This window comes from Cervus elaphus, chromosome 31 (genome assembly GCF_910594005.1).
Source record: "Cervus elaphus chromosome 31, mCerEla1.1, whole genome shotgun sequence".
In the NCBI taxonomy this organism is placed as follows: Eukaryota; Metazoa; Chordata; class Mammalia; order Artiodactyla; family Cervidae; genus Cervus; species Cervus elaphus.
This window is the reverse complement of record NC_057845.1, coordinates 48,513,477-48,538,282: the sequence shown is the minus strand read 5'-3', so window position 1 is coordinate 48,538,282 and position 24,806 is coordinate 48,513,477. Positions and strand designations below refer to the sequence as shown.

At 38.5% G+C, this 24,806-nt stretch overlaps 1 protein-coding gene across 3 annotated transcripts in view; it reads right to left on the bottom strand.

The window, feature by feature from the left end:
- The window catches only part of ALCAM (activated leukocyte cell adhesion molecule), a 214,884-nt gene that overhangs the window by 28,440 nt on the left and 161,638 nt on the right, over positions 1-24,806 (bottom strand). For all 3 annotated transcript variants that reach the window (XM_043892845.1, XM_043892846.1, XM_043892847.1), the window contains exons 4-8: positions 23,626-23,690; positions 22,174-22,261; positions 21,531-21,713; positions 16,167-16,294; positions 14,335-14,467 (exon numbers count right to left, since the gene is read on the bottom strand). In XM_043892845.1, the coding sequence (XP_043748780.1) occupies positions 14,335-14,467; positions 16,167-16,294; positions 21,531-21,713; positions 22,174-22,261; positions 23,626-23,690 (597 nt within the window). The remainder of the gene's footprint in view (positions 1-14,334; positions 14,468-16,166; positions 16,295-21,530; positions 21,714-22,173; positions 22,262-23,625; positions 23,691-24,806) is intronic.

Here is a 24,806-nt window from a genome sequence, read left to right as displayed (position 1 = left end):
CCATAACTTCTTATCCATTCATCTGTCAATGGACATCTAGGTTGCTTCCATGTTTTAGCTATTGTAAATAGTGCTGCAGTGAACAATGGGATACATGTGTCTTTTTCAATTTTGCTTTCCTCAGGGCTTAGGAGTGGGATTGCTGGGTCGCCGTCTAGTCAAGGCTATGGTTTTTCCAGTGGTCACGTATGGATGTGAGAGTTGGACTGTGAAGAAAGCTCAGCACTGAAGAATTGATGCTTTTGAACAGTGGTGTTGGAGAAGACTCTTGAGAGTCCCTTGGACTGCAAGGAGATCCAACCAGTCCATCCTAGAGGAGATCAGTCCTGGGTGTTCATTGGAAGGACTGATTCTGAAGCTAAAACTCCAATACTTTGGCCCCGTGATGTGAATAGCTGACTCACTGGAAAAGACCCTGATGCTGGGAGGGATTGGGGGCAGGAGGAGAAGGGGACGGCAGAGGATGAGATGGCTGGATGGCATCACCGACTTGATGGATGTGAGTTTGAGTAAACTCTGGGAATTGGTGATGGACAGGGAGGCCTGGCGTGCTGCAATTCATGGAGTCACAAAGAGTTGGACACGACTGAGCAACTGAACTGAACTGAACTGATGGTGGTTTTATTCCTAGTTTTTTAAGGAATCTCCAAACCATCCTGCATAGTAGCTGTATCAATTTACATTTCCACCAACAGTGTAAGAGGGTTCCTTTTTCTCCACACCCTCTCCAGCATTTACTGTTTGTAGACATTTGATGAAGGCCATTCTGATTGGTGTGAGGTGATATCTCATTGTAGTTTTGATTTGCATTTCTCTAATAATGAGCGATGTTGAGCATCTTTTCATGTGTTTGTTAGCCATCTGTATGTCTTCTTTGGAGAAATGTCTGTTTAGGTCTTTTTCCCACTTTTTGATTGGGTTGTTTGTTTTTCTGGTATGGAGTTGTGTGAGCTACTAGTATATTTTGGAAATTAATCCTTTGTCAGCTGTTTCATTTGCTATTATTTTCTCCCATTCTGAGGGTTGTCTTTTCACCTTGCTTATAGTTTCCTTTGCTGTGCAAAAGTTTTTAAGTTTAATCAGGTCCCACTTGTTTACTTTGTTTTTATTTCTGTTACTCTAGAAGGTGGGTCATAGAGGAACTTGCTTTGATTTATGTCATCAATTGTTCTGCTTATGTTTTCCTCTAAGATTTTTATAGTTTCTGGTCTTACATTTATGTCTTTAATCCATTTGGAGTTTATCTTTGTGTATGGTGTTAGGAACTGTTCTAATTTCATTCTTTTATATGTAGCCGTCCAGTTTTCCCAGCACCATTTATTGAAGAGGCTGTCTTTGTGCCATTGTATATTCCTGCTTCCTTTGTCAAAAATAAGGTACGCATAGGTGCCTGGGTTTATTTCTTTGCATTCTATCTTGTTCCATTGATCAATATTTCTGTTTTACTCCCAGTACCATGCTGTTTTGATGACTGTAGCTTTGTAATATAATCTGAAGTCAGGAAGGTTGATTCCTCCAGCTCCATTCTTCTTTCTTAAGACTCTTTTGGGGTCTTTTGTGTTTCCATATGAATCATGAAATTTTTTGTTCTAGTTCTGTGAAAAATACCATTGGTAATTTCATAGGGATTGCAATGAATCTGTGGATTGTGTTTGGTAGTATAGTCATTTTTACAATATTGATTCTTCCTACACTGGAACATGGACTATCTCTCCATCTGTTTATGTCATCTTTGATTTCATTCATTAGTGTCTTATAATTTTCTGTGTACAGTTCTTTTGTCTCCTTAGGTAGGTTTATTCCTAGATATTTAATTCTTTTTGTTGCAATGGTGGATGGGACTGATTCTTTAATTTCTCTTTCTGAGTTTTCATTGTTGGTATATAGAAATGCAAGTGATTTCTGTGCATTGATTTTGTACCCTGCAAATTTGAATTTGCTAAATTCACTGATTAGCTCTAGTAATTTTCAGATACTATCATTAGGGTTTTCTATGTACAGAGTCATGTCATCTGCAAACAGTGAGAGCTTTACTTCTTCTTTTCTGATCTGGATTCCTTTTATTTCTTTTTCTTCTCTGATTGCTGTAGCTAGGACTTCCAGAACTAAGTAGAACAATAGTGACGAAAGTGGACACCTTTGTCTTGTTCCTGATCTTATGGGGAATGCTTTCAGCTTTTCACCATTGAGAATGTTTGCTGTGGGCTTATCATATATGGCCTTTACTGTGTTGAGGTAGGTTCCTTCTATGCCAATTTTTTGAAGAGTTTTAATCATAAATTAGGGCTGAATTTTGTCAAAGGCTTTTTCTGTATCTATTGAGATGATCATATTGTTTTTATCTTTCAATTTGTTAATATGTTGTATCACATTGGTTGATTTGCCTATATTGAAGAAACTTTACATCCTTGGAATAAACCCAACTTGATCATGGTGTATGAGCTTTTTGATGTTTTGCTGAATTCTGTTTGCTAAAATTTTGTTGAAGATTTTTGCATCTTGTTCATCAGTGATATTGGCCTGTAGTTTTCTTTTTTTGTGTTGTCTTTGTCTGGTTTTGGTATTAGGGTGATGGCAGCCTCATAGAATAAGTTTGGAAGTGTTTCTTCCTTTGCAATTTTTTGATAGAGTTTTAGAAGGATAGGCATTAGCTCTTCTCTAAATATTTGACAGAATTCTCCTGTGAAGCCATCTGGTCCTGGACTTTTGTTTTTTGGGAGATTTTTGATCACAGCTTCAATTTCAGTGCTTGTAATTGGGTTGTTCATAATTTCTATTTCTTTTTTGTTCAGTCTTGGAAGAATGAACTTTTCTAACAATCTGTCCATTTCTTCCAGGTTGTCTATTTTATTGCCATACAGATGTTCATAACAGTCTTTTATAATCCCTTGTATTTCTGCACTGTCTGTTGTAACCTCTCCTTTTTCATTTCTAATTTTGTTGATTTGATTCTTTTCTCTTTTTTTTCTTGATGAGTCTGGCTAATTGTTTGTCAGTTTTGTTTATCGTCTCAAAAAACCAGCTTTTAGTTTTATTAATCTTTACTATTGTTTCTTTCTTTTCCCCTTATTTCTGCTTGGATCTTTATGATTCTTCCCTTCTACCAACTTTGGGATTTTTCTGTTCTTTTTCCAGTTGTTTTAGGTGTAAAGTTAGGTTGTTTATTCAATGTTTTTCTTGTTTCTTGAGGTAGGATTGTATTGCTATAAACTTCCCTCTTAGAACTGCATCCCACAGGTTTTGATTTGTCATATTTTCATTGTCATTTGTTTCTAGAAATTTTTTGATTTCCCTTTTGATTTCTTTAGTAACCTGTTGGTTATTTAGAAACATGTTGTTTAGCCTCCATGTATTTGTGTTTCTTACACTTTTTTTCTTGTATTTTTATATCTAGTCTCATGGTATTGTGGTCAGAGAAGACGCCTGATACAATTTCAATTTTCTTAAATTTACTGAGGCTTGATTTGTGACCCAAGATGTGGTCTGTCCTGGGGAATGTTCCATGTGCACTTGAGAAGAAGGTGTATTCTTCTGCATTTGGATGGAATGTCCTGAAGATATCAATGAGATCTATCTCATCTAATGTATCATTTAAGACTTTTGTTTCCTTATTAATTTTCTATTTTGATGAACTGTCCATTGGTGTCAGTGGGGTGTTGAAGTCTCCTACTCTTATTGAGTTATTGTCAGTTTCTCCTTTTATGTCTGTTAGTGTTTGTCTTATGTATTGAGGTGCTCCTATGTTGGATGCATAGATATTACAATTGTTATGTCTTCCTCTGGGATTGAGCCCTTGATCATTATGTAGTGTCCTTCTTTATCTCTTGTAATCTTCTTTATTTTAAGATCTATTTTGTTGATATGAGGATTGCTACTCCAGCTTTCTTTTGCTTCCCATTTGCATGGAATATATTTTTCCATCCTCTGATTTTCAGTCTACATGTGTCTTTAGGCCTGAAATGGGTTTCTTGTAGACAGCATTTATATGAGTCTTGTTTTTGTATCCATTCTGCCAGTCTGTCTTTTGGTTGGAGCATTTAATCCATTTACATTTAAAGTAATTACTGATATATATGTTCCTACTGCCATTTTCTTAATTGTTTGGGGTTGATTTTATAGATCTTTTTTCTTCTCTTGTATTTCTTGACTATATGAGTCCCTTTAATATTTGTTGTAAAGCTGGTTTGGTGGTACTGAATTCTCTTAACGTTTGCTTCTCTGAAAAGCTTTTTCTTTCTCCATCAATTTTGAATGAGATCTTTGCCAGGTACAGTAATCTTGGTTGTAAGATTTTTCCCTTTCAGTACTTTAGATATATCCTGTCATTCCCTTCTGGCCTGTAGAGTTTCTGCTGAAAGATCAGCTGTTAAGCATATGGGGTTTCCCTTGTATGTTACTTGTTGCTTCTTCCTTGAGGCTTTTAATAATATTTCTTTGCATTTAGTCTTTGTTAGATTAGTATGTGTCTTGGCATGCTTCTCCTTCGGTTTATCCTGTATGGGACTCTTTGTGCCTCTTGGACTTGATTGACTATTTCCATTTCCATGTTGGGGAAATTTTCAACTATAATCGCTTCAAAAATTTTCTCATACCCTTTCTTTTTCTCTTCTCCTTCTGGGACCCCTATAATTCGAGTGTTGGTGTGTTTGATATTGTCCCAGAGGTCTCTGAGACTATCCTTAGTTCTTTTCATTCTTTTTACTTTATTTTGCTCTTCAGAAGTTATCTCTACCATTTTATATTCCAGATCGCTGATTCATTCTTCTGCTTCAGATATTCTGCTATTTATTCCTCCTAGAGTAGTTTTGATTTCAGTAATTGTGTTGTTTGCCTCTGTATGTTTATTCTTTAATTCTTATAGGTCTTTGTTAATTGATTCTTGCATTTTCTCCATTTTGTTTTCAATGTTTTTGATCATCTTTACTGTCATTACTCTGATTCCTTTTCAGGCAGTTTGCCCGTTTCCTCCTCATTTATTTGGACTTCTCTGTTTCTAGTTCATTCCTTCATTTGTGTAGTATTTCTCTGCTTTTTCATTATTATTTTTTTTAACTTATTGTGTTTGAGGTCTCCTTTTCCCAGTCTTCAAGGAAAGTTGAATTCTTTCCTTCAAGGTTGAATTCTTTCTTCCTTTTGGTTTCTGCCTTCCTAAGGTTGGTCGAGTGGTTTGTGTAAGCTTCCTGTAGGGTGAGATTTGTGCTGAATTTTTGTTTGTTTGTTTCTTTCCTCTGGTGGGCAAGGCTGAGTGAGGTGCTAATCCTGTCTGCTGATGATTGGGTTTGTACTTTTGTTTTTTTTGTTTCTTAGATGAGGTGTCCTGCACAGGGTGCTACTGGTGTTTGGGTGATGCTGGGTCTTGTATTCAAGTGGTCTGTTTGTGTGAGTTCTCACTATTTGATATTCCCTAGGGTTAGTTCCTTGGTAGTCTAGGGTTTTGGAGTCAGTGCTTCTGCTCCAAAGGCTCAGGGCTTGATCTCTGGTCAGAAAAGAAGATTTCACAAGTGGCTTTTTATGGCATTAAATGAGATTAAAACAAATATCCAAAAACGAGAAGCCAAAGATGAACCCAAGACAAATGGCAGTTACAAAATCAGGCAAATAATAATTAAGATAATGGAATATATACACCCATGAGCAAAGTCAAAACTGTCCAACAAAAATAAAGTACAGTCGATTGACCCAGAAAACAAAGGGTATAAAAAATTATATTTACCAGTTAAGAACTAAGCTAACTAAAGCACAAAGTCAAAAAAAAAAAAAAAAAACTAAAGCAAGGTGCCAAATGAGTTATAAAGCTATGAAAACAAAACTAACAAATATGTTGAGAGGAAAGAAAGAAAAGAAAGAAAGAATAGATATGCAAAGCTAAACTGAGGTAAATGAGGAAGATTTATATTTATTAAAGATTAACTGCAAGGGGAAAAGAACAGTAGGAAAGGCAAAGAAAGGAATAAATGTAGAGAAAATATAATAGGTTTAAAAAATTAAAAATTTAAATTATTAAAAGGAGAAAAGAAAAAAAACAGAAGAAAAAAGAAAAAAAAAAAAAAAACAAAGGAAAACTCCACCAAACTTCAAAAGCCCAATGTAGATGCAGAGGTTTATAACAACAATAAAAAGTATGAATGAATATATACATATACATATACACCTATAAGCAAAATAAAAACAGTCCAACAAAGATAAAGTACAGTCGATTGACCCAGAAAACAAAGGAAATCAAAAATTATATCTACCAGAACAAAACTAACTAAAGCACAAACTGGAAAACAAAACTAAAGCAAGGTGCCAATTGGGGAATAAAGCAATGAAAATAAAATTAACAAATATGTTGAGCAGATAGGAGAGAAAGAAAAGAAAGAAAAAATAGATATGCAAAGTTAAATAGATGTAGATAAAGAAGATTTACATATGTTAAAGATTAACTGCAAGGGAAAAAATAACAGTAGGAAAAGCAAGCAAAGGAATAAATGTAGAAAAATAATAATATTTTTAAAAAATTAAAAATAAAGAGAAAAAAAAAAAAAAAAAAAAGAAAACTCCACAGAACGGCAAAAGCCCAACATAGAGGCAGAGGTTTATAACAATAAAAATATATGATTGAGAAAAAAAAAAGAGCTCAAAAGCTTAATTGGATTTCATAGTGCCAATAAAAATCACAACTACAACAGAGTGGGTTCAAAAAAGGAAAACAGAAAGAAAAAAAATCCAAAAGATTCTACAGAACAAGTCTAAACATAAGAATAATAAGTGTTTTTCTTGACTCACTGCTGTCAGGGTCCTCACCCTCGCTGGGAGTCACAGTCCCCCTCCCCTCCCCGGGATGCCCTCCAACACTGCGCTGACCTCTGGACCTGCCGTGGGGGCAGCTCAGACTCTAACTTGGTCCTGCTCCTCTGTGTTCTTGCCTCCAATGCCCACAGCTATCAGAACTAGTGCGTTTTCTTTTGTGGGAGCTCTCAAAGACCTTTTATATAGTCCACAGACAGAGGCTCTGCCTAGTTGACCCTGTGGATTTAATCTGCAGCTTGCACAGCTGGTGGGAAGGTTTGGGGTCTTCCTTAGCCACACTGCCCCTGTGTTTCAATTGTGGTTTTATTTCCACCTCTGCGTGTGGGTTGTCCACTGAGGTTTGCTCCTGAGGCTGCCGCACCAGGTACCCAGGGGAGTTGGCAGCTAGGGCAGCAGGAAATATAGTGCTCTAGAGGGGTGTGGCAAGCAATATTGGCCAATATGCTTCAGTATTCTTTCCTGGAGAATCCCCCTCCTTGACAGAGAAGCCACAGTCTACAGGGTTGCAAAGATTCGGACAGGACCGAAGTGACCCTGCGCGCATAGATGAAAGACTTTTTTGCCTGTGGCAGCTCTGTCCCAGTCAGAGTTGAGTGTGAAGGTGGGGCAGCTGTTTGCCTTGAGGGGACCCTGGCAGCGCCAAGTGTGCAAGGACTGCCTCCGCTGCAGGGGTTGTGGCCCTATCAGGGTCTTTTCTCAAGCTTCTTGTAGCTGGCGATCAGAAGGCCTCTTTGGCCTTTTTCTGCAGCTCCACCCATTCAGGCATTTAGTGAGTTCCATTGCCTGGGGTCCTTCTCCGTTGTTCAGCCGTCAGGAACATGGAGGAGCCCTCTGACTGGGGCTCCTACTCTGTAGATTGGTGTCTCAGGTACTTAAAAGGGCACCCTGGATTGGGTCCTACTCTGTAGTTCAGTGGATCAGGCATTTGATGGGCCAGCCTCTCTATTGTTCAGCTGCTGATGCTGGCCCTGGGGAGAGAGGCTATGGTGATGGCTCCACCCCCTATGCGTGACTCAGCAGTATCGCCTTGCTTCCATGGCTGCCTGGCTTTCCTCCACAGGCATTTCCCACCACGATCTCCTCCCCCACATCCCCTTGATCTGTCTCTCCACAGTCAACAGCATCCCTTGCTCTGGGATTGCTCCACAATCTCTAAACCCCAGCTCCCAGCCATTGAGCTTTCCAGGGGACCAGCGTTCCTGGATATGTATGGGGTATGTTTGGGGATATGTCCGGGGTATGTATGGCTGCAGCAAGGACTGTCTGATTCTCATTCCATTTAGGCTACCACAGATCAGCTGTTTCCCTCCCAGCATTAAATGTTTCTCCTCTGACTCAGATAATTGCCTTGATGTAGGGATCGGACGATTGCTTCAGTTCCCCCACCCAAGAAGGGCAAGTCCACTCCTACTAACACTCCTGTTTTTTCCCCTAGTTCCTTCATCCTACTGAGCTTGGCGTGGCTTTATATATTCTTTTCCACTGGTCAGGCACTCCTGTCTGCTCTCAGCTGGTGTTCTGCATGCACTCCTGTGTCTGAAGGTGTATTCCTGATGTATCCGTGGAGAGAGATGTACTCCACGACCACCTACTCCTCCACCATCTTGTTCTCCCCAGTTGAAATTTTAAATAAGGCCTATTGTTAGGTACACTGTCAGCAGATACCACTTTTAAAAAACACAGCATAAACACATCTACGGAAGTATAATCTTTCAGATGGAAAGTCATTTCTATAAAAAACTACTGTCATAGTATGATTTGTATGAGGAAAATCCAGTTCAATAGAACCTTTATTGTACTAGGTTCCAAGCACTGACAGGAGATACTGAGATGAATAATGAGCTTACAATTCACAATCTGAGGTAGAGGTAATATGCACTCAAGTATGTGACGATACTACACAGCAGCACGAGATCAGCACTTGGTGGTAAATGTGCTATAGATTAGGAGCTCAGGAAATATTTGCTGAAAAACTAGAGTAAAGGCTACAGACAGAGGTACAAGCAGAGACTTACAGGAGGGCGGAGAACAGAACCAAGATGGGTTTCAAGGCAATAATGAAGGCTTTGTATGGGAGGTGATATCTGTTTGTGGCCCCTGATGGTTGAGAAGGACTTTGATAAGTGGAAATGTTGGTAAAATTTCTGCCACATAAGCAAAGGCAAAGAGGTGAGAGAGGGTGGTGGATTTCACAGTGGTGAGTAAAATGGTATCAATGGTTAAAACACATGGAAGATAAACCTATACAAGTAATTTAGGCTAGCCTGGAGAACGAAATGGCAACCCACTCCAGTGTTCTTGCCTGGAAAATCCCATAGATGGAGGAACCTGGTAGGCTACAGTCCATGGGGTCGCAAAGAGTCGGATACAACTGAGCGACTTCACTCACTTCACTTATGAAGGACTATGCCTGCCATACTAAGTGAAGTGAAAGTGCTAGTCTTTGCAACCCCATGGACTGTAACCTGCCGGGCTGCTCTGTCTTTGGAATTCTCCAGGCAAGAATTATGGACTGGGTAGCCATTCCCTTCTCCAAGGGTTCTTCCCTACCCAGGGATTGAACTCGGGTCTCCTGCATTGCAGGTGGATTCTTTACCATCTGAGCCACCAGGGAAGTCCATTTCATTTGGTGATTTAGATGTATTCATTCATTAGTTCAATCAACATTCAGAGATGACAAAGCTTATTAGACATTATTAGAGTTACTGTGTGTGTGTGTGCTAAGTTGCTTCAGTTGTGTTCAACTCTGTGCTACACTATGGACTGTACCCAGCCAGGTTCCTCCTGTGTCCATGGGATTCTCCAGGCCAGAGTACTGGAGTGGGTGGCCATGCCCTCCTCCAGGGAATCTTCCCTACCCAGGGACTGAACCCATGTCTCTTAAGTCTCCTGCACTGGCAGGCATGTTCTTTACCACTAGCACCACCTTGGAGACTGCCATACTGAGTTGGGACTCTATCCCATGGCAGTGGGGATTTGCCATTGCACCTTGTCCTTCCCGTTGGTTTTTCATGTTATACTCACAATTTGTTGATTGTTTGCAACATTATTTTTAATACTTGTTTCACCTACTAGGTTATAGGCATCATGAGGGTAGGGACCATGCCCTGAGTTGTCACTGTGTATCCACAGTGCCTGACACATTGTAGGCCTTCAAAAACTCTTGCTGAATGAAGTGAAGAAGCATGTGTCTCAGTTTCTCATTAATATAAAAATATACATTATCACATAGAAAAGTGGAGTTTCCTCAGACTGTTTTGTTGAGTTACATTTAGATGAAAATTCAATTCAGGTCGAGTTAAAGCTTTTATTAGTTGGACAGATAACTTGCCAGAGAGAAGACAGAAGAAGTTATTTTAAAGAACGATGATGGACTTTGAAAGCTCAGATGAAGAATCTACGTGTGAATGAATCGGCAGAGGACTAGTACTTCAGCAACTATGAGTCTGTGAACTGAAAGCCTGATGAGAGCTCTGTTCTGCTGTCACGTGCAAGTGCTGGTGGGCACTTCTCTATCCACTCCCTTTAGTCGTCTATGAGAAGAAAACAAATCTTGCTTTTTTGGAAAAAATTTAGGATAAGTAGGCTAAAATAGGATTTTTATGTTTTCATTTCATGTGAAAGTGTTAATCGCTCAGGTGTATCTGACTCTTTGCGACCCCATAGACTGTAGCCCTTCAGGCTCCTCTGTCTATGGGATTTTCCAGGCAAGAATACTGGAGTGGCTTGCCATTTCCTTCTCCAGGGTTCATTTCATGTAATTTATAGTAAAATATTTATTTACTTGCAATGTTGGTAGCTCAGCTGGTAAAGAATCCACCTGCAATGCAGGAGACCCGGTTCAACTCCTGGGTCAGGAAGATCCGCTGGAGAAGGGATAGGCTATCCACTCTAGTATTCTTGCCTATCCACTCCGGTATATCCACTCTAGCTATCCACTCTAGTACTCTTGGGCTTCCCTGGTGGCTCAGCTGGTAAAGAATCTGCCTGCAATGCAGGAGACCTGGGTTCCATCCTGGGTTGGGAAGATCCCCTGGAGAAGGGAATGGCTACCCACTCCAGTATTCTAGCCTGGAGAATTCCATGGACTGGATAGTCTATGGGGTACCAAAGAGTCGACAGGACTGAGCGACTTTCACTTTCTTCACTACTTTAGCTTTTAAAGAGCAATATAGGCTTTAAAGCCCAGTGTTAAAGCCTACCTTTCAAAACCTAAATGTATTTAAATCAAATCTAATTAAATTGCACTGAAATTCAATTAAACTGTTGCATGCTTTTTTTTTTTTTAACCACAGCTGACCACTGAGTTATCATGAGCTGCAGCCAAGCCTTTTGCCTAATCCTTCTGCTCTCTCTCCTTTTCTGCCTGATATCCAGGTGATAAAATGAGAGTTCTCTTTCTTTAGGGTTCTGAGTAGCTAGTATTTCTTAGACATAACCACACTGTACCATCTCTAAGCACTGGATTATTGGTTATTGGTCCAAAGATCTCATGAGCAATGATTACAGAAAGTTATTCCACAGGCAATTGTATCTACTGGTTATATTCCCTCACTTCATTTCTTTTTCCCTATGGAGCAAACTGGATAAATGATCCCAGGACAGAATAGTTCTCAGAGAAGAAGTAGCACAGCTGTTATCGTGAGAAGTTGCTGCTTTCTCTCTAACTTGCCCCTGATGCCAGACACACTCTGATCTGTTCAACACGAAAATGAACAAACAGAGAAGTCGCTTGGTTGTGAATCTTAATATTCAACTGTCACCACAGTGCCCTCCAGGGTGTGCGCCCAACATGAGACACTCAAAGGCAACCGTCTGGTTACTCTGTTCCCCAGAGTACTGCCTTACATCTCCGTCAGAGTTTTAACTCCTCTCCTACATGTTTCCCAAGCATTATGGGTAAAGTGAAAGATTTAGAAACATTTTCTCAGAACAGTTTCCAACATCTCTTTCCATTTTGAAACAAAGAAACACTCATAATGAATGGGATTGTAATGAATCATGTCTAGAGAAACCTTACTGTAATGGATCACAGCCAGAAGTGTTGTTGGGTACAAAGGACTTATTAAAAATTTTGATCTATGTCTCCAAGCAAAACTGACATTTGCCCAAAGAACGCTGTGAATTCTAGTGTCACCAGGGAGAAGTTCAAATTGGTTTCCCATTTCTACAACGCACTGGGTACATCAGTAATACAGACAGTCAGGAATTACAAAAAAAAAAAAAAGAATTGAAATAAAGGTCTATTTTCTATATATATTTATTATTTTCAATCTACTGGAATAAATGTAACTTTGGGAGCACCTGGAGTATAAAAGAGAGTTAAAAAGTATGTTTAGGGTGATTTTGAAGTTATGTTTCCAGAAAATTTCTGTCCTTCTGTACAGAGACCATTAAAAAACTCTTGGTGGTATCCACCTCCTCCTCCAAAGTTGAGTCTATTCAACTTTGTGTTGCTTGGGTTGAGGGATTAAGAGTACTCTGTAAATTAAAAGATACTTAATCTATACTTTTATAGGCCAAATGAAAACCTTTTAAACTTCAAGAATACTCTAATATTTTCTTAAAATATAAAACAATTTGTTATTTTAAGGTGTATGTGTTGTTGTTATTGTTTAGTTGATAAGTTGTATCTGACTTTTTGCGACTCCATGGACTACAGCATGCTAGGCTCCCCTGTCCTTCACTATCTCCCAGAGTTTGCTCAGATTCATGTCCATTGAGTTGTGATGCTATCTAAACATCTCATGCTCTGCTGCCCCCTTCTTCTTTTGCTTTCAATCTTTCCCAGCATCAGGGTCTTTTCCAGTGAGTTGGATCTTCGCATCAGGTGGCCAAAGTGTCGCAACTTCAGCTTCAGCATTGGTCCTTCCAATGAATATTCATTGGTTGATTTCTTTTAGGTTTGACTGATTGGATCTCCTTGCAGTCCAAGGGACTCTCAAGAGTCTTCTTAAGCACCCCAATTCAAAAGACTCAATTCTTCAGCACTCAGCCATTTTTATGGTCCAACTCTCACATCTGTATATGACTACTGAAAAACTATAGCTTTGACTATACAGACCTTTGTCTGCAAAGTAACGTTTCTGCTTTTAAGTAGGCTGTCTAGGTTTGTCAAAGCTTTTCTTCCAAGGAGCCAGCATCTTTTAATTTCATGGCTGCAGTCACCATCTGAGGTGATTTGTAGTCCAAGAAATAAAGTCTGTCACTGTTTCCATTGTTTCCCCATCTAGTTGCCATGAAGTGATAGGAGTGGGTGCCATGATTTTCATTTTTTGAATGTTGAGTTTTAAGCCAGCTTTTTCGCTCTCCTCTTTCACTTTCATCAAGAGGCTCTTTAGTTCTTCTTCACTTTCTGCCATTAGGGTGGTAACATCTGTGTATCTGAGGTTGTTGATACTTCTCCCAGCAATCTTGATTCTAGCTTGTGATTCACCCAGTGCAGCCTTTTGCATGATGTACTCTGCATATAAGTTAAATAAGCAGGGTGACAACATACAGCCTTGATGTATTCCTTTCCCAATTGGGAACCAGTTCATTGTTTTATGTCCAGGTCTAAGTGTTGCTTCTTGACCTGCATACAGGTTTCTCAGCAGGCAGGTAAAGTTGTCTGGTATTCCCAGCTCTTTAAGAATTTTTCACAGTTTGTTGTGATCTACACAGTCAAAGGCTTTAGCATAGTCAGTGAAGCAGAAGTAGATGCTTTTTCTGGAATTCCCTTGCTTTCTCTATGATCCAACGAATGCTGGCAACTTGATCTCTGGTACCTCTGCCTTTTCTAAGATCAGCTTGTAAACCTGTAAGTTCTCAGTTCACACACTGCTGATGCCTTTCTTGAAGGATACTGAGCAGAATCATTTGAAATAAGCACAGTTGTGTGGTAGTTTGAACTTACACATAAGAACTATACAAAAAAGTTCTTAATGACTGGGATAACCACAATGGTGTGGTATCATTCACCTAGAGCCAAACATCCTGAAGTGTGAAGTCAAGTGGACCTTATGAAGCATTGTTACAAACAAAGCTACTGAAGGCGATGGAATTCCAGCTGAGCTATTTCAAATCTTAAAAGATAATGCTATTAAAGTGCTGCACTCAACATGTCAGCAAATTTGGAAAGCTCAGTAGTGGCCACAGGACTGGAAAAGGTCAGTTTTCATTCCAATCCCAAAGAGAGCAATGCCAAAGAATATTACAGAAAAGATGCACATGAATATTTTGTTAATACCACAAATTGGAGACATTTAGATAGAAGACAGAGGTTTATCACTCCCAACAGTTACAATTATTAGATCCGTTCAAGATTTTAATACTGGAGGGCAAATTTAATACTGTAGGGCAAAGGGTAACATCAGATATGCGGATGTTACCACTCTAATGGCAGGACTAAATTTGGGTTCACTCTGATGGTCTCTAGTACATCTGTTGAAATCACATTATTTAAGAAAAATAGAGTGCAATTTATTTGAAAAGACAGCAGAGTTAAGACTATGAGAAAAGGCCTTTCAAGTGAAGTTAGTAAAGAAGAATAAATTGACTTACAGTGAACTGTGATGGCTGCTGAAGCAATCATGCTTTTTTTGTCTACCAGGGAGCATTTATAGTCTCCTGTTGCATTGCGTTTCACATCTGTCAGTGTGTAAGTATTTGAACTTCTAATTCCTTCAGGCTGTCCCTTTTGATAGAGGCAAAAACGTCAGATGATTATACTTGGTAGCTACAATAAGAACAGTTGTATTTGTTGATAAAAATGACATTTTTCTCAGATAAGAAAAAAAAGGAATATGTTTCTTTGATTGGAAAAATGATATTAGATTTTGTATGATCTGAATCCTGGGAAAATAATTGATAATTTGATTCTAAGGAAATTGAGAAGGTAATTTACATTGTATTGATGGCATATATTTTGACATTATGGCTTGTGTTAAAATAAAATTTAAAAAATAGCCAATATTTTATTTTTACATTTATCTCTTAATTTGACAGAAAGACTTGAGGGAGCTTAAAAGAAAATATAACATATATTCAAATTAAAGAAAGAAAGCAAGGAGGGAGAAAAGGAAGGAAGGAAGAGAGGTAGAAGGGGAGGGAAGGAGGAAGGAAGGAAGGAAGAGAGGAGAAAAGAAATTTTTAAAAGAAAAAAGAACCAGGAACTAAGAATTAAAAAATATATTTTGAGTATTAGGAGTATATATTAACAAAAGACATAGTGACTCATAAAACTAAGACACAAATTTGGCTCTGTAATCCCTGAAAATCAAGGTAGAAATGTAATTAGTTTCAAATTTTCATTTGCATATCAGACAAAAACACTATGTCAATTTATTAGCATACATAGAATCTTCTGTCAACATTTAGGTATAAAAGTGAAAGTGAAAAGTGTTTAGTCTCTCTGTTGTGTCCAACTCTTTGAGATCCCATGGACTGTAGGCTATCAGGGTCCTCTGCCTGAAGAATACTAGAGTGGGTTGATATTCCCTTCTCCAGGGGATCTTGACCCAGGAATTGAACCTGGGTCTCCTGCATTGCACGTAGACTCTTTTCATCTGAGCCACCAGGGAAGCTCCTTAAAGTAAAAAGAAATCACTTATACTGGTCTTCTGAGTAATCAGTGGTTGACAGTCTAAGGCATTACTGAACAATGCAGCGGGTGGCATTATGAACAGACCCCTGCAGTAAGAGCTGCATACGGCTTCTCCCAAAGGAGTGTTCTGTCAAACACAAACCTGAGAAGGCTGTGGGAGAACCAGCAAGTGTCCTCAGGAGTAGCTCTCATCTAGTCTGCCTCCACAACACTAGGACATCCAGAACACAGCCAAATTATCCTCTAGACTTCACTTCTTTCCGTTCCAATACTGATAAAAGTTAAGAAAGTGGCCTTTCATGACCATGTATGATGGCAAGATATAGCCCATTGCTTTCCTCTATCAAGCTAAATATAATGGCAACACAAGTGTCCCTGTATTGGGAATTCAGGGACATGTTGAGGAACACCCTCTGTGTGGATTTAGAATCCACAGCAAACCATTTGCTATTATCATTCTACGTTTTATGTTTGTCTGCTTAAGAAGAGCAGATTCTTACAGTTTATTTGGATGATGAAACTTTGAGTTTCAACCATGATGGTTTTCTATGATCAGCTCTTCTCCTCTTTGTCTCTGATTCCACTTAACACTGAATAAAAAAAGGCAAAGGCACCGGCATATGCCAAAAAACTTTTAAAGGACATTCCACAGGTTTCCGTTGTCTCCAAGAATAACATCCTTTCTCACTTAAGCGGCCCAAGAACATACAATTCTTAATGTCAGCCAACTGCCAAACAACAGGACAGAATGATAGCAGTCTAGCTCAAGTAAAAATCCTGAATCACTTACTGGCAAGTAAAACAAAAACTCCTCAGGAGGAGGGTTACCATTTCCCAGGCATTTAAGAGTGATATTGTCCCCTTCTTTGATGGCATTTTTTGATGGCAGCACTTGGATTGTCACCTGCTCTGTAGGATCTGCAAGAGTCACAAACACAAGTTAACCATTTCATCAAGCACCAAATTACTTTGTACATAAAATGTGACTAAATTATACACAATTTTCTCAAGAAGCTAGTAATGGTAATTACTTAAATGTATCTTTTTATAGAAGGACTGAAGTTAATAGCTACTTGCTATAACAAGTACTAATCTTGGTTAGAGCAAACTACAAAGAAGCTCTGTTACATAAAAATCAATTTCTTCTTAGCAAAATGCCTTTACCTGAAATAGGAATGACCATAATTATTTTATGTGTAAAAGACCAGTAGGAACAATCTCATTGTATAATCTCATTATAAGGGCATTTAACTATATTACACATATCTTACAGTTTGGAAAGATTGCTAGAAAAGGAGCTAAAATTATCAGGCACCCTCACACTCATATTACACAATAATATCTTATGTTAGATAAAAAGGGACATAAGCCAAATAATACCAGGAAGATTTTTGGTATGCAGGAGAGCAGATTTGCTTTCAGAAAGATGAATCCCATGAACAGAGGGAGACCCTGAATAAGATACAATCAACAGAACTGTGAATATTTTGTAATTCTTTTCTGTTCATTGGAGCCAAGATGCAACTTTAAATTCCATTTTGGTCATTTTTAAGGAGAAAATAGGGCTAAAGGGTATTCTTTGGTCAAGGCTACTGCTCAACAGTAGAATGCTAAAGGAATTAAAAGCTGGATGCACAGTGGACCATATCTACCCAACAAGAAATCAAAGGAGGCCGTGCTGGCAGTTATAAATGACCCACTTTCTAATATATTCACTTGTTATGTAGCTGGTAATACAATGAACAGTGAATTTTGAAATCATATAATGTAAAGGTTTATTTTAGAGAGTCTTTTCCACAAGGCTTAATAACTACTGAGGCATGTGTCTATATTTCCAAACTGGCAGCACTAAAAATAATCCATCTATGAAGACTTACTTTGCTATTAGCTAATAAAGTGAGATGAATAAGTGGTAGACTTTAAAGCTGTTTTTTCTTCTATCTCTTGCAATCATTTACTTGTCTTGCTAAGATTAAAGGCAGGAAAAAAAAAAAAAAAAGAAACCCAGAAGGGTTGTTATAGATTGCCTCTGACTTTTTTTCATGCTTGGGCATTTCTGAATATTTGCCCAGAAGGTTCTGAGGCTAAAGAGTAATTGACTTAATATACTTTTTCATTTTTCTGAATTTGCCTGAGGTAGTTCCCTGACCAGTTCTCAGTACAGTGGGAAAGTAAATAAAGTTTGTCCCCCGCTGGCCTTCCACCTCTAGGCCTCCCTCACTCATTCACATGGCCCTTCTCTGCCTGGTTTGGTCTGTCTCACATCACTGCAGCACGTCTCTGACCAAAGCTGACACCAGAACAGCTAGGAATCATAATCGATCTGACTTTCTGCTTTATTTTAACCCTGCTTCTCTGGATCCCTTCTTCAATAGGCTCTGCTCTGTATGGGAGAGTTGAAGATCTAGACTGAGATCAGGGGGTTAATGTAACACATTGGAGTTCTAACAGTGGCTTTCTGGATGCCCGCTAATGTGCATCCAACAAAATTAATGATCTCATGCTCTCCCTTTGACTTTGAATTTTACTCTATTAGTAAATCATCAGCCTGCCAGTTACTCCGGCTTTCTCCTTTGCCCTCTCTTATCCACTCAGTCACCCAATCTTAATGACTAATCCTTATATTCTGCATTTGATTCTTCCCTTCTGTTCTCCCAACACTTTCCTTGTAAAGGCTCTACTTAATCTACATCTGAAACATTGCCACTAAACGTCATTTAGTTCCTCACTGTAAGCCTTTCTCTTTTCTACATCTTTATACATACTTTCTCTAAATCAGTTTTGGAAATAGTGCTTTGACTATTACAATGATATTTAAAAGTCTTCATGCATTCCCGGAGAAGGCAATGGCACCCCACTCCAGTGCTCTTGCCTGGAAAATCCCATGGACGGAGGAGCCTGGTAGGCTGCAGTCCATGGGGTCGCTAAGAGTTGGACATGGCTGAGCGACTTCATTTTCACTTTTTCCTTTCAAGCATTGGAGAAGGAAATGGCAACCCACTCTAGTGTTCTTGCCTGGAGAATCCCAGGGACAGTGGAGCCTGGTGGGCTGCCGTCTATGGGGTCGCACAGAGTCGGACACGACTGAAGTGACTTAGCAGCGGCAGCAGCAGCATGCATTCCCAAAAAGCAAATATTGAAATAAAAATTTCTTAATCTGGTATCCATAACTGCTTTGAACTTACTTTGGGTAAGAATCATATATCTCACTACTCCATAAATACCCCTACATAATAACCAAAAGGGTCTACCCAATTTTTCTTTTTCTCATTTCTCCATTTATCTTATGTTCATTCATTTGGTTAATACTTGTTTAGTTCAAGTACAAAGTGCTGGAGTTACAAAGTTGAAAACAGCAATTCCCTGCCCTAAGTGAACTCTCAGTTTATTTATGATGATGTCAAATTTATAAATTAAGACTGTAACAACATTAAAACTGCCTAAGACGCATAAGCATAGCAATCACTGGTAGCTTATAGATTCACCAGATGAGGAAGCTTCTGGTAGGAGTTGGCCCCAGAGCTAGGTTTTGAAAAATAAGATGTTTGCTGGATAATAAAGATGATAGCATGACAGCATATGAATAGGAATGTACACAGTATTCTACAGGAGGAATCTGGAAAATAGAACAGATTAGAGAAGGCAGTGAAGTGGTGAAGGTTGTAAAAGGAAAGGACCACGGCTATAGGAGACTCAAGGCATTTTGAAGTTGAGAATGTAAAGATCACCCTGAGAGATCTGGGGAGTTGCTGAAGAGTTTTCATCACAGGAGTAACATGTTCACAGGAGTAACATGTTCACATTCGTGTTTTAGAAAGATATGTCTGGCAGCAGCTTGCAGGGCAGTTTCGGGTGAATAGACAGGAAAACTATTTTTGAAGCTGTTACAAAAATACCAGCAATGAGGAATGGTGGCATAATCTTAGGCAGTGTCAAAAGGCACAACTAGATACACACAGATGAAAGAGGTGTACTGTGAATCAGATATACACAGATGAAAGAGGTAGGTTCTATAAAACTTTCCAGATGAATTGATCACGTTTCTTTTTCTTGAATGTATACTTCTGTACTTTTCATTTAGCTCCTCCTTCTCTTCTCTTAAGTCATCCTGGAGCAATGAAAATCGCTCAGTCGTATCCAACTCTTTGAGACCCCATGGACTATACAGTGCATGGAGTTCTCCAGGCCAGAATACTGGAGTGAGTAGCCGTTCCTGTCTCCAGGGGATCTTCCCAACCAAGGGATCAAACCTAGGTCTCCTGCATTGCAGTACCAGCTAAGCCACCAAGGAAGCCCATGAATACTGGCACGGGTAGCCTATCCCTTCTCCGGTGGATCTTCCTGAGGCAGGAATCAAACCAGGGTCTCATGCCTACTGGGTGAGAAACTCGAAAGCCAGGTCCAGTAGTCTGTATTCTAGCAAGTCCTTCAGGGATTCTGATGCACACTGATGTCTGGGGATCACTGCTCTTGGACCCTGAACTTTCAGGACTCATTCACTGAGTCTTGCGGCACTTACCGTTGCAACCTTGCACTGATAATTTCCTTCCGATGCATCTATCTTCTCTATTGGAGAAACCCCTTGAATGTCAGGATGATGTCTTAAACACTTTGGGGTCTTCGCTTTGAAGGCCAGCACTGCATACACTGTGCCTTCTCAAAAGCTCTGCCAAATGTGCTCCACACAGCCAGCCACAGTAAAATCATTTCCTTCTTATTCATCCAAGGAGTTTTCTGCCCATCTATTTCCCCATGCCTGATATTCACATATATTCTGTCCTTCCTAAGCCAATTTTCCAATCCTTTTCACTCATCTTGATGTTCTCTCCTATCTTGTACTTCTGTGCTTACACCAAGATAGTTTATTTCCAATTGAATATCTCTGAATAGAGTTCTGCTTCCACATACAGAAATAATAGTTTGATTTTAGATAAGCTGTACATGATGAAATCCTCTCAATCCTTGCCTTTAAATCAAGTTGAAACTTGTTTACAAAGTTTAAGGCAAAACATCTCATGATGGTTAGAGCAAGTGGAATTTCAGTTTTGCTCTTTACATAAGATTCTGCACTTTATGGAACCCAAATAGAAATGTAGCTGAGATAAAACTCTTTGAAGGTTTAATGGGCATTTCTATCCTTTCTCTCAAATAGTTGTAGAAGTATTAGGTTATTCTACAACATATGACAGTATTATGGGAATTTCTAATTCATTAAAAATAGTAAAATATTCTGTATCATTCCCTGAAATATATCTTGTCTATATGCTTATTAGGTAAAAATGATAATAGTACTTACTAACAAGCATTTAATGTGCTACATGTTGTGCTATTTTAGATTTTTAATTTCACTGAATCTCTATAACACCACCATGAGTTAAGTATTATATTTGTCCTATTTCAAAATATGAAAACAAAGTAGTTAAGCTTCTTTTCTAGAAATGCATAGTAACCAACAGCAATGAAACTGGATTGCCAGCATCTTTGCTCTAAATCATATTATCTTGACTTCCATCTTACAGGAAGGAACACAGCATTGGAGAAAAGGATTCTAATCCAGTTGCTAAAGCTAATTTAGGGCAGTCTCTGGGTCTCATTTTGCTGTTAAATAAAATAATGGACTTAGATCAGATGATCAAGAAAGTTCCTTTGTAGTCTAATATTCCAGGTTTTAAAATCTGTGGTGTAAAGTTAAACAAAATACCTTGGAATTCAACATTCTATCTAACGTATGCAATTGATTGCACTATTAAAATATTTCTCTTTATTAAAATGGAAATTCCATATCTAGAAAACCAATCAGTCATAAGTCTCTATTCATCTGTCATTCATTCAGAAAACCATCAGGTGGCATTTTGAACTCCTACAAAGTCCATGACTATGTGCCAGGGTGGAGAATTAACAGAAGAAATCAGACTAGGTTAGAGAATACAGAGGAGATGATTATAAATAACAAAGTAGAGGCTGAAAGCTATCATAAGATGGGTGAGCATTTATTCTATAGGTCTTGCAAAGAGGAAGATATTACTTGGGTACTGTGGAATAGGGATGGGAGTTTGGAAATAGATTCCAAAGAGCTTTTGAATTGGGACTTAAAATAACATTGGAACATTTTTTCTAATACATTAAAATTGTATAATTGTGTTGAGTTACTTACAGTAAATATCAAAAACTGCTTGTTCAGAGTAAACTGTTTTCTGGCCAGATGGTCCATAATATGTCACAGAGCAGGTGAATGGCATTTGTATGTCAGCCTTGGATGTCTTGTACTCCAGGGATGAAGTCATGGTATAGAGCTGAGTTACTGGGTCCATTTGCTTTCTAAAAATTATGACCACCGCTGAAGAAAATAAAGAACACTAATGGTAGGATCTTTCATCGGAAAATCACAGCCCTTAATTAACTGTCATAGCAACTTTGAGAAGTGGTTTTGTCCTTCTTACTGCATTTAACAGGAGGGAAAATTGACATGTAGTGAGGTAGATGTCTTTTCAAAAGCATGAATCAGAGACATGGACAGAAATAGAATCCTGGGAATTTTATCTCCCACTCACTTTAATTAACTTCTAGAACATGCCATATACAGAAATAATTTTCTCTGCTCTTGATTCTTCTGCACAAGGTCTAAAATGAAGTTTTAAAAAATCCCTTACTGATTTAATGGATACTTAAGTAACAAAGAATATAGAGTCATAAATCAAAAGAGGGCAATGCATTTAGACTCAGGATAGTCTAAAGAATGCTTCGACAAGAGAAAGGCAAAACAGGTCACCTGGATTTATTGCCCACTTCTTACCCACCTCCTTCAAGAGGCTGCAGAACTTTTCCATGCCTGTACCACGTGATGTTGCCATCTGGATAACTGTCTTTTGAAACGCACTCACCCAACTGCAATATAGAGAGGAAATATTACAACCTTGGTTTCATCAGGGGTTGTCCATTTGAAAGCCCCAGACTCCTCAAGGGATGCAGAGTTCCTCCAATGATTTCCTGACCCATTCATTTTATAAGTCCCAACTAAGGACTGAATGAATGCACTCTTACATAAAAACAATGTCTTGTGTTTAAAATTATAGTCTTGCCCATTTTAAAATGTGCAGTAGATGCTGCCACCATTAATAAAATCACATTCATTTAAAAGCATTACCCAATTCATTTTGACAGTATTCATTTTTAACATTAACTAAATAACATAACTGTATTAACGTTGGCTATTACCATGGTTGACAAATCTGCATTTGAAAGAGTCATTAACGGTGTTAAAACGAGGCTGCCTCTCCAGCTTCATGCTACATTTCAGATGACATATACTTACCATGAACTGTAATCCTTACCACTGTACTTCACATGTGTTTTTATTATGTGTGTGTGTCTGTGCATGCATGTGCATGCTCAGCCACGTACAATTCTTTGCAACCCTGTGGACTGTAGCCCGCTAGGCTCCTCTGTCCATGGGATTCTCCAGGCAAGAATACTGGAAATGGAATAGGTTGTCATTTCCTACTCCAGTTTTTAATATTTAGTGTTTATCAAATAATATTATGCAGTCAACGTTAATCTGATTCAAAGAATTTTGAACTTGCTTTTTCCTTCAATAAAAGAAATTTGGGCTATTTTAATTAGTGAAAGTGAGATTATGAATCAAGTGATATGCTCACATATGGAACTCCAGTTTTGCCCTTCCTTCAAATCTCCGCTAATATGATTGCACAAATCTGATCTTACCCCTTTTCTTCAACTTTTCAATGGTTTATCAGTAAGATAGAGACCAAACATTATACATGATAGAAGGTTTGTCATAACCAGCCTCTCTTAACTCTCGAGATTCACCTCTTACTGGACTCTCTTGCCCACTGGCTGAGCACCCAAAATTCCAGCTCTGCAAATAATGTTTCCCAACCGCGCCACTTCCTTTCACACGGTGTTATCTCATATTGGTGGGGAGCCCTTCCTGTCTGTGGTGTGCAGAAGATGCACGCGTCTACCATGGCCTCATTAAACACTCGCTCACTCAGACAGGAAAGACCGACGCTTTTTACAAAGAAACTCGCATCTCCTTCTCCCCACCTGCAGAAACAACCATGCCTCCCTCTACGCCTCCTTTCTACCTTGTGCGGGCTTTCTGACTGGTACCTGGAACACTGTCAACTCCACAGAGCAAAGTCTATCTTATTTGTCCTGGCATCTGAGGACAAGAAAAGGCATTCAACAATAGGCTAAGGAAAGGCAACCAATCAAAAACAAGTTCTTACCTTCTTAAGCTGGTCTGTCTCAAGAAATGGGGCTTTGCTTACAATTTCAGGTTTAGATGGTTGCTCTAAAGTTAAACAGAGAAATATTTTAAGTGCACATGGAAGAAGAAAATGGACATTTGTGATTTGGTTTACAGAAAAATAATTAATTTACTCAAAGTAGAAAAATAAGCAACACAATAAAATTTCCCCATATAATCTATAATTAAGAAATCTGGTTAGCTACCCATTCCAGATATTTGCTTTATTACATTAAATATTATTTTAAATGTTTATTACTCCTGTGAATAAAATATTGGTAACATTTTCTGGATGCTTTATAAACAGTGAGTATGGTTCAGATGGTAACAGAGGTTAATGTATTAAAGAGGATATATTATCTGCAGTTGATTACTGTGTGCACTTTCTACTTACCAATAATTTCCAACTCTAGATGAAAACTGGAGTTCACATGAATTTGAATCACAGGGGCGCTTATTTAAAATGCAAATTTCTGAGCTCTATCAGGCCAACTGAATCATAATATCTAGGGGAAATCCTATAAACCTACTTTTAAAACAAGTTCCATTGGGGATTTTGGGGCACAGTATGGTTTAAGAATCACTGCTCTAAAATCAAGGGGAATATATAGTGGTTAAGGGATGTAGAAGCTCAAGTTTCCTATTATCTTAAACCTTGTCTTTTGAGTGAAGTTATATTATGAAACTATAAATGTAAGAAAATCTTTCAAATTTGGAACCTAAGATAATGGACAGAGGCATTTTCAATATAGGAAGCTCTATAAGCATATATTCTAATAGAGGCTTTGGGAAAAACTGATTACAAATTGGATCAACATGGTATTATTTAAACTTATTTTATTCTAGCCTTTAGTTGTCTATCATTGATGGATTTTTTAACTTATTAATTAGCTCTAAGAATTAGTCTATAGAGAATGGATATTTTCTCACATTGTCATTGATTTTTGTTAGTCTCATGGACAACTATTCTATTCTCAAATAAATAGACAAAGACAACCAACTATCCTTTCTTTCATAATCTCACTGTCTACCATCACTGTACTTTTACTACCAAACTAAACTCGCTTTTCTATTATTATTATTCAGTTTGGAATTCAGTTATGACACATATTACCTAAACAGACTATTATAGGGAACATGAAAGAAGACAAAAAGTCTTTG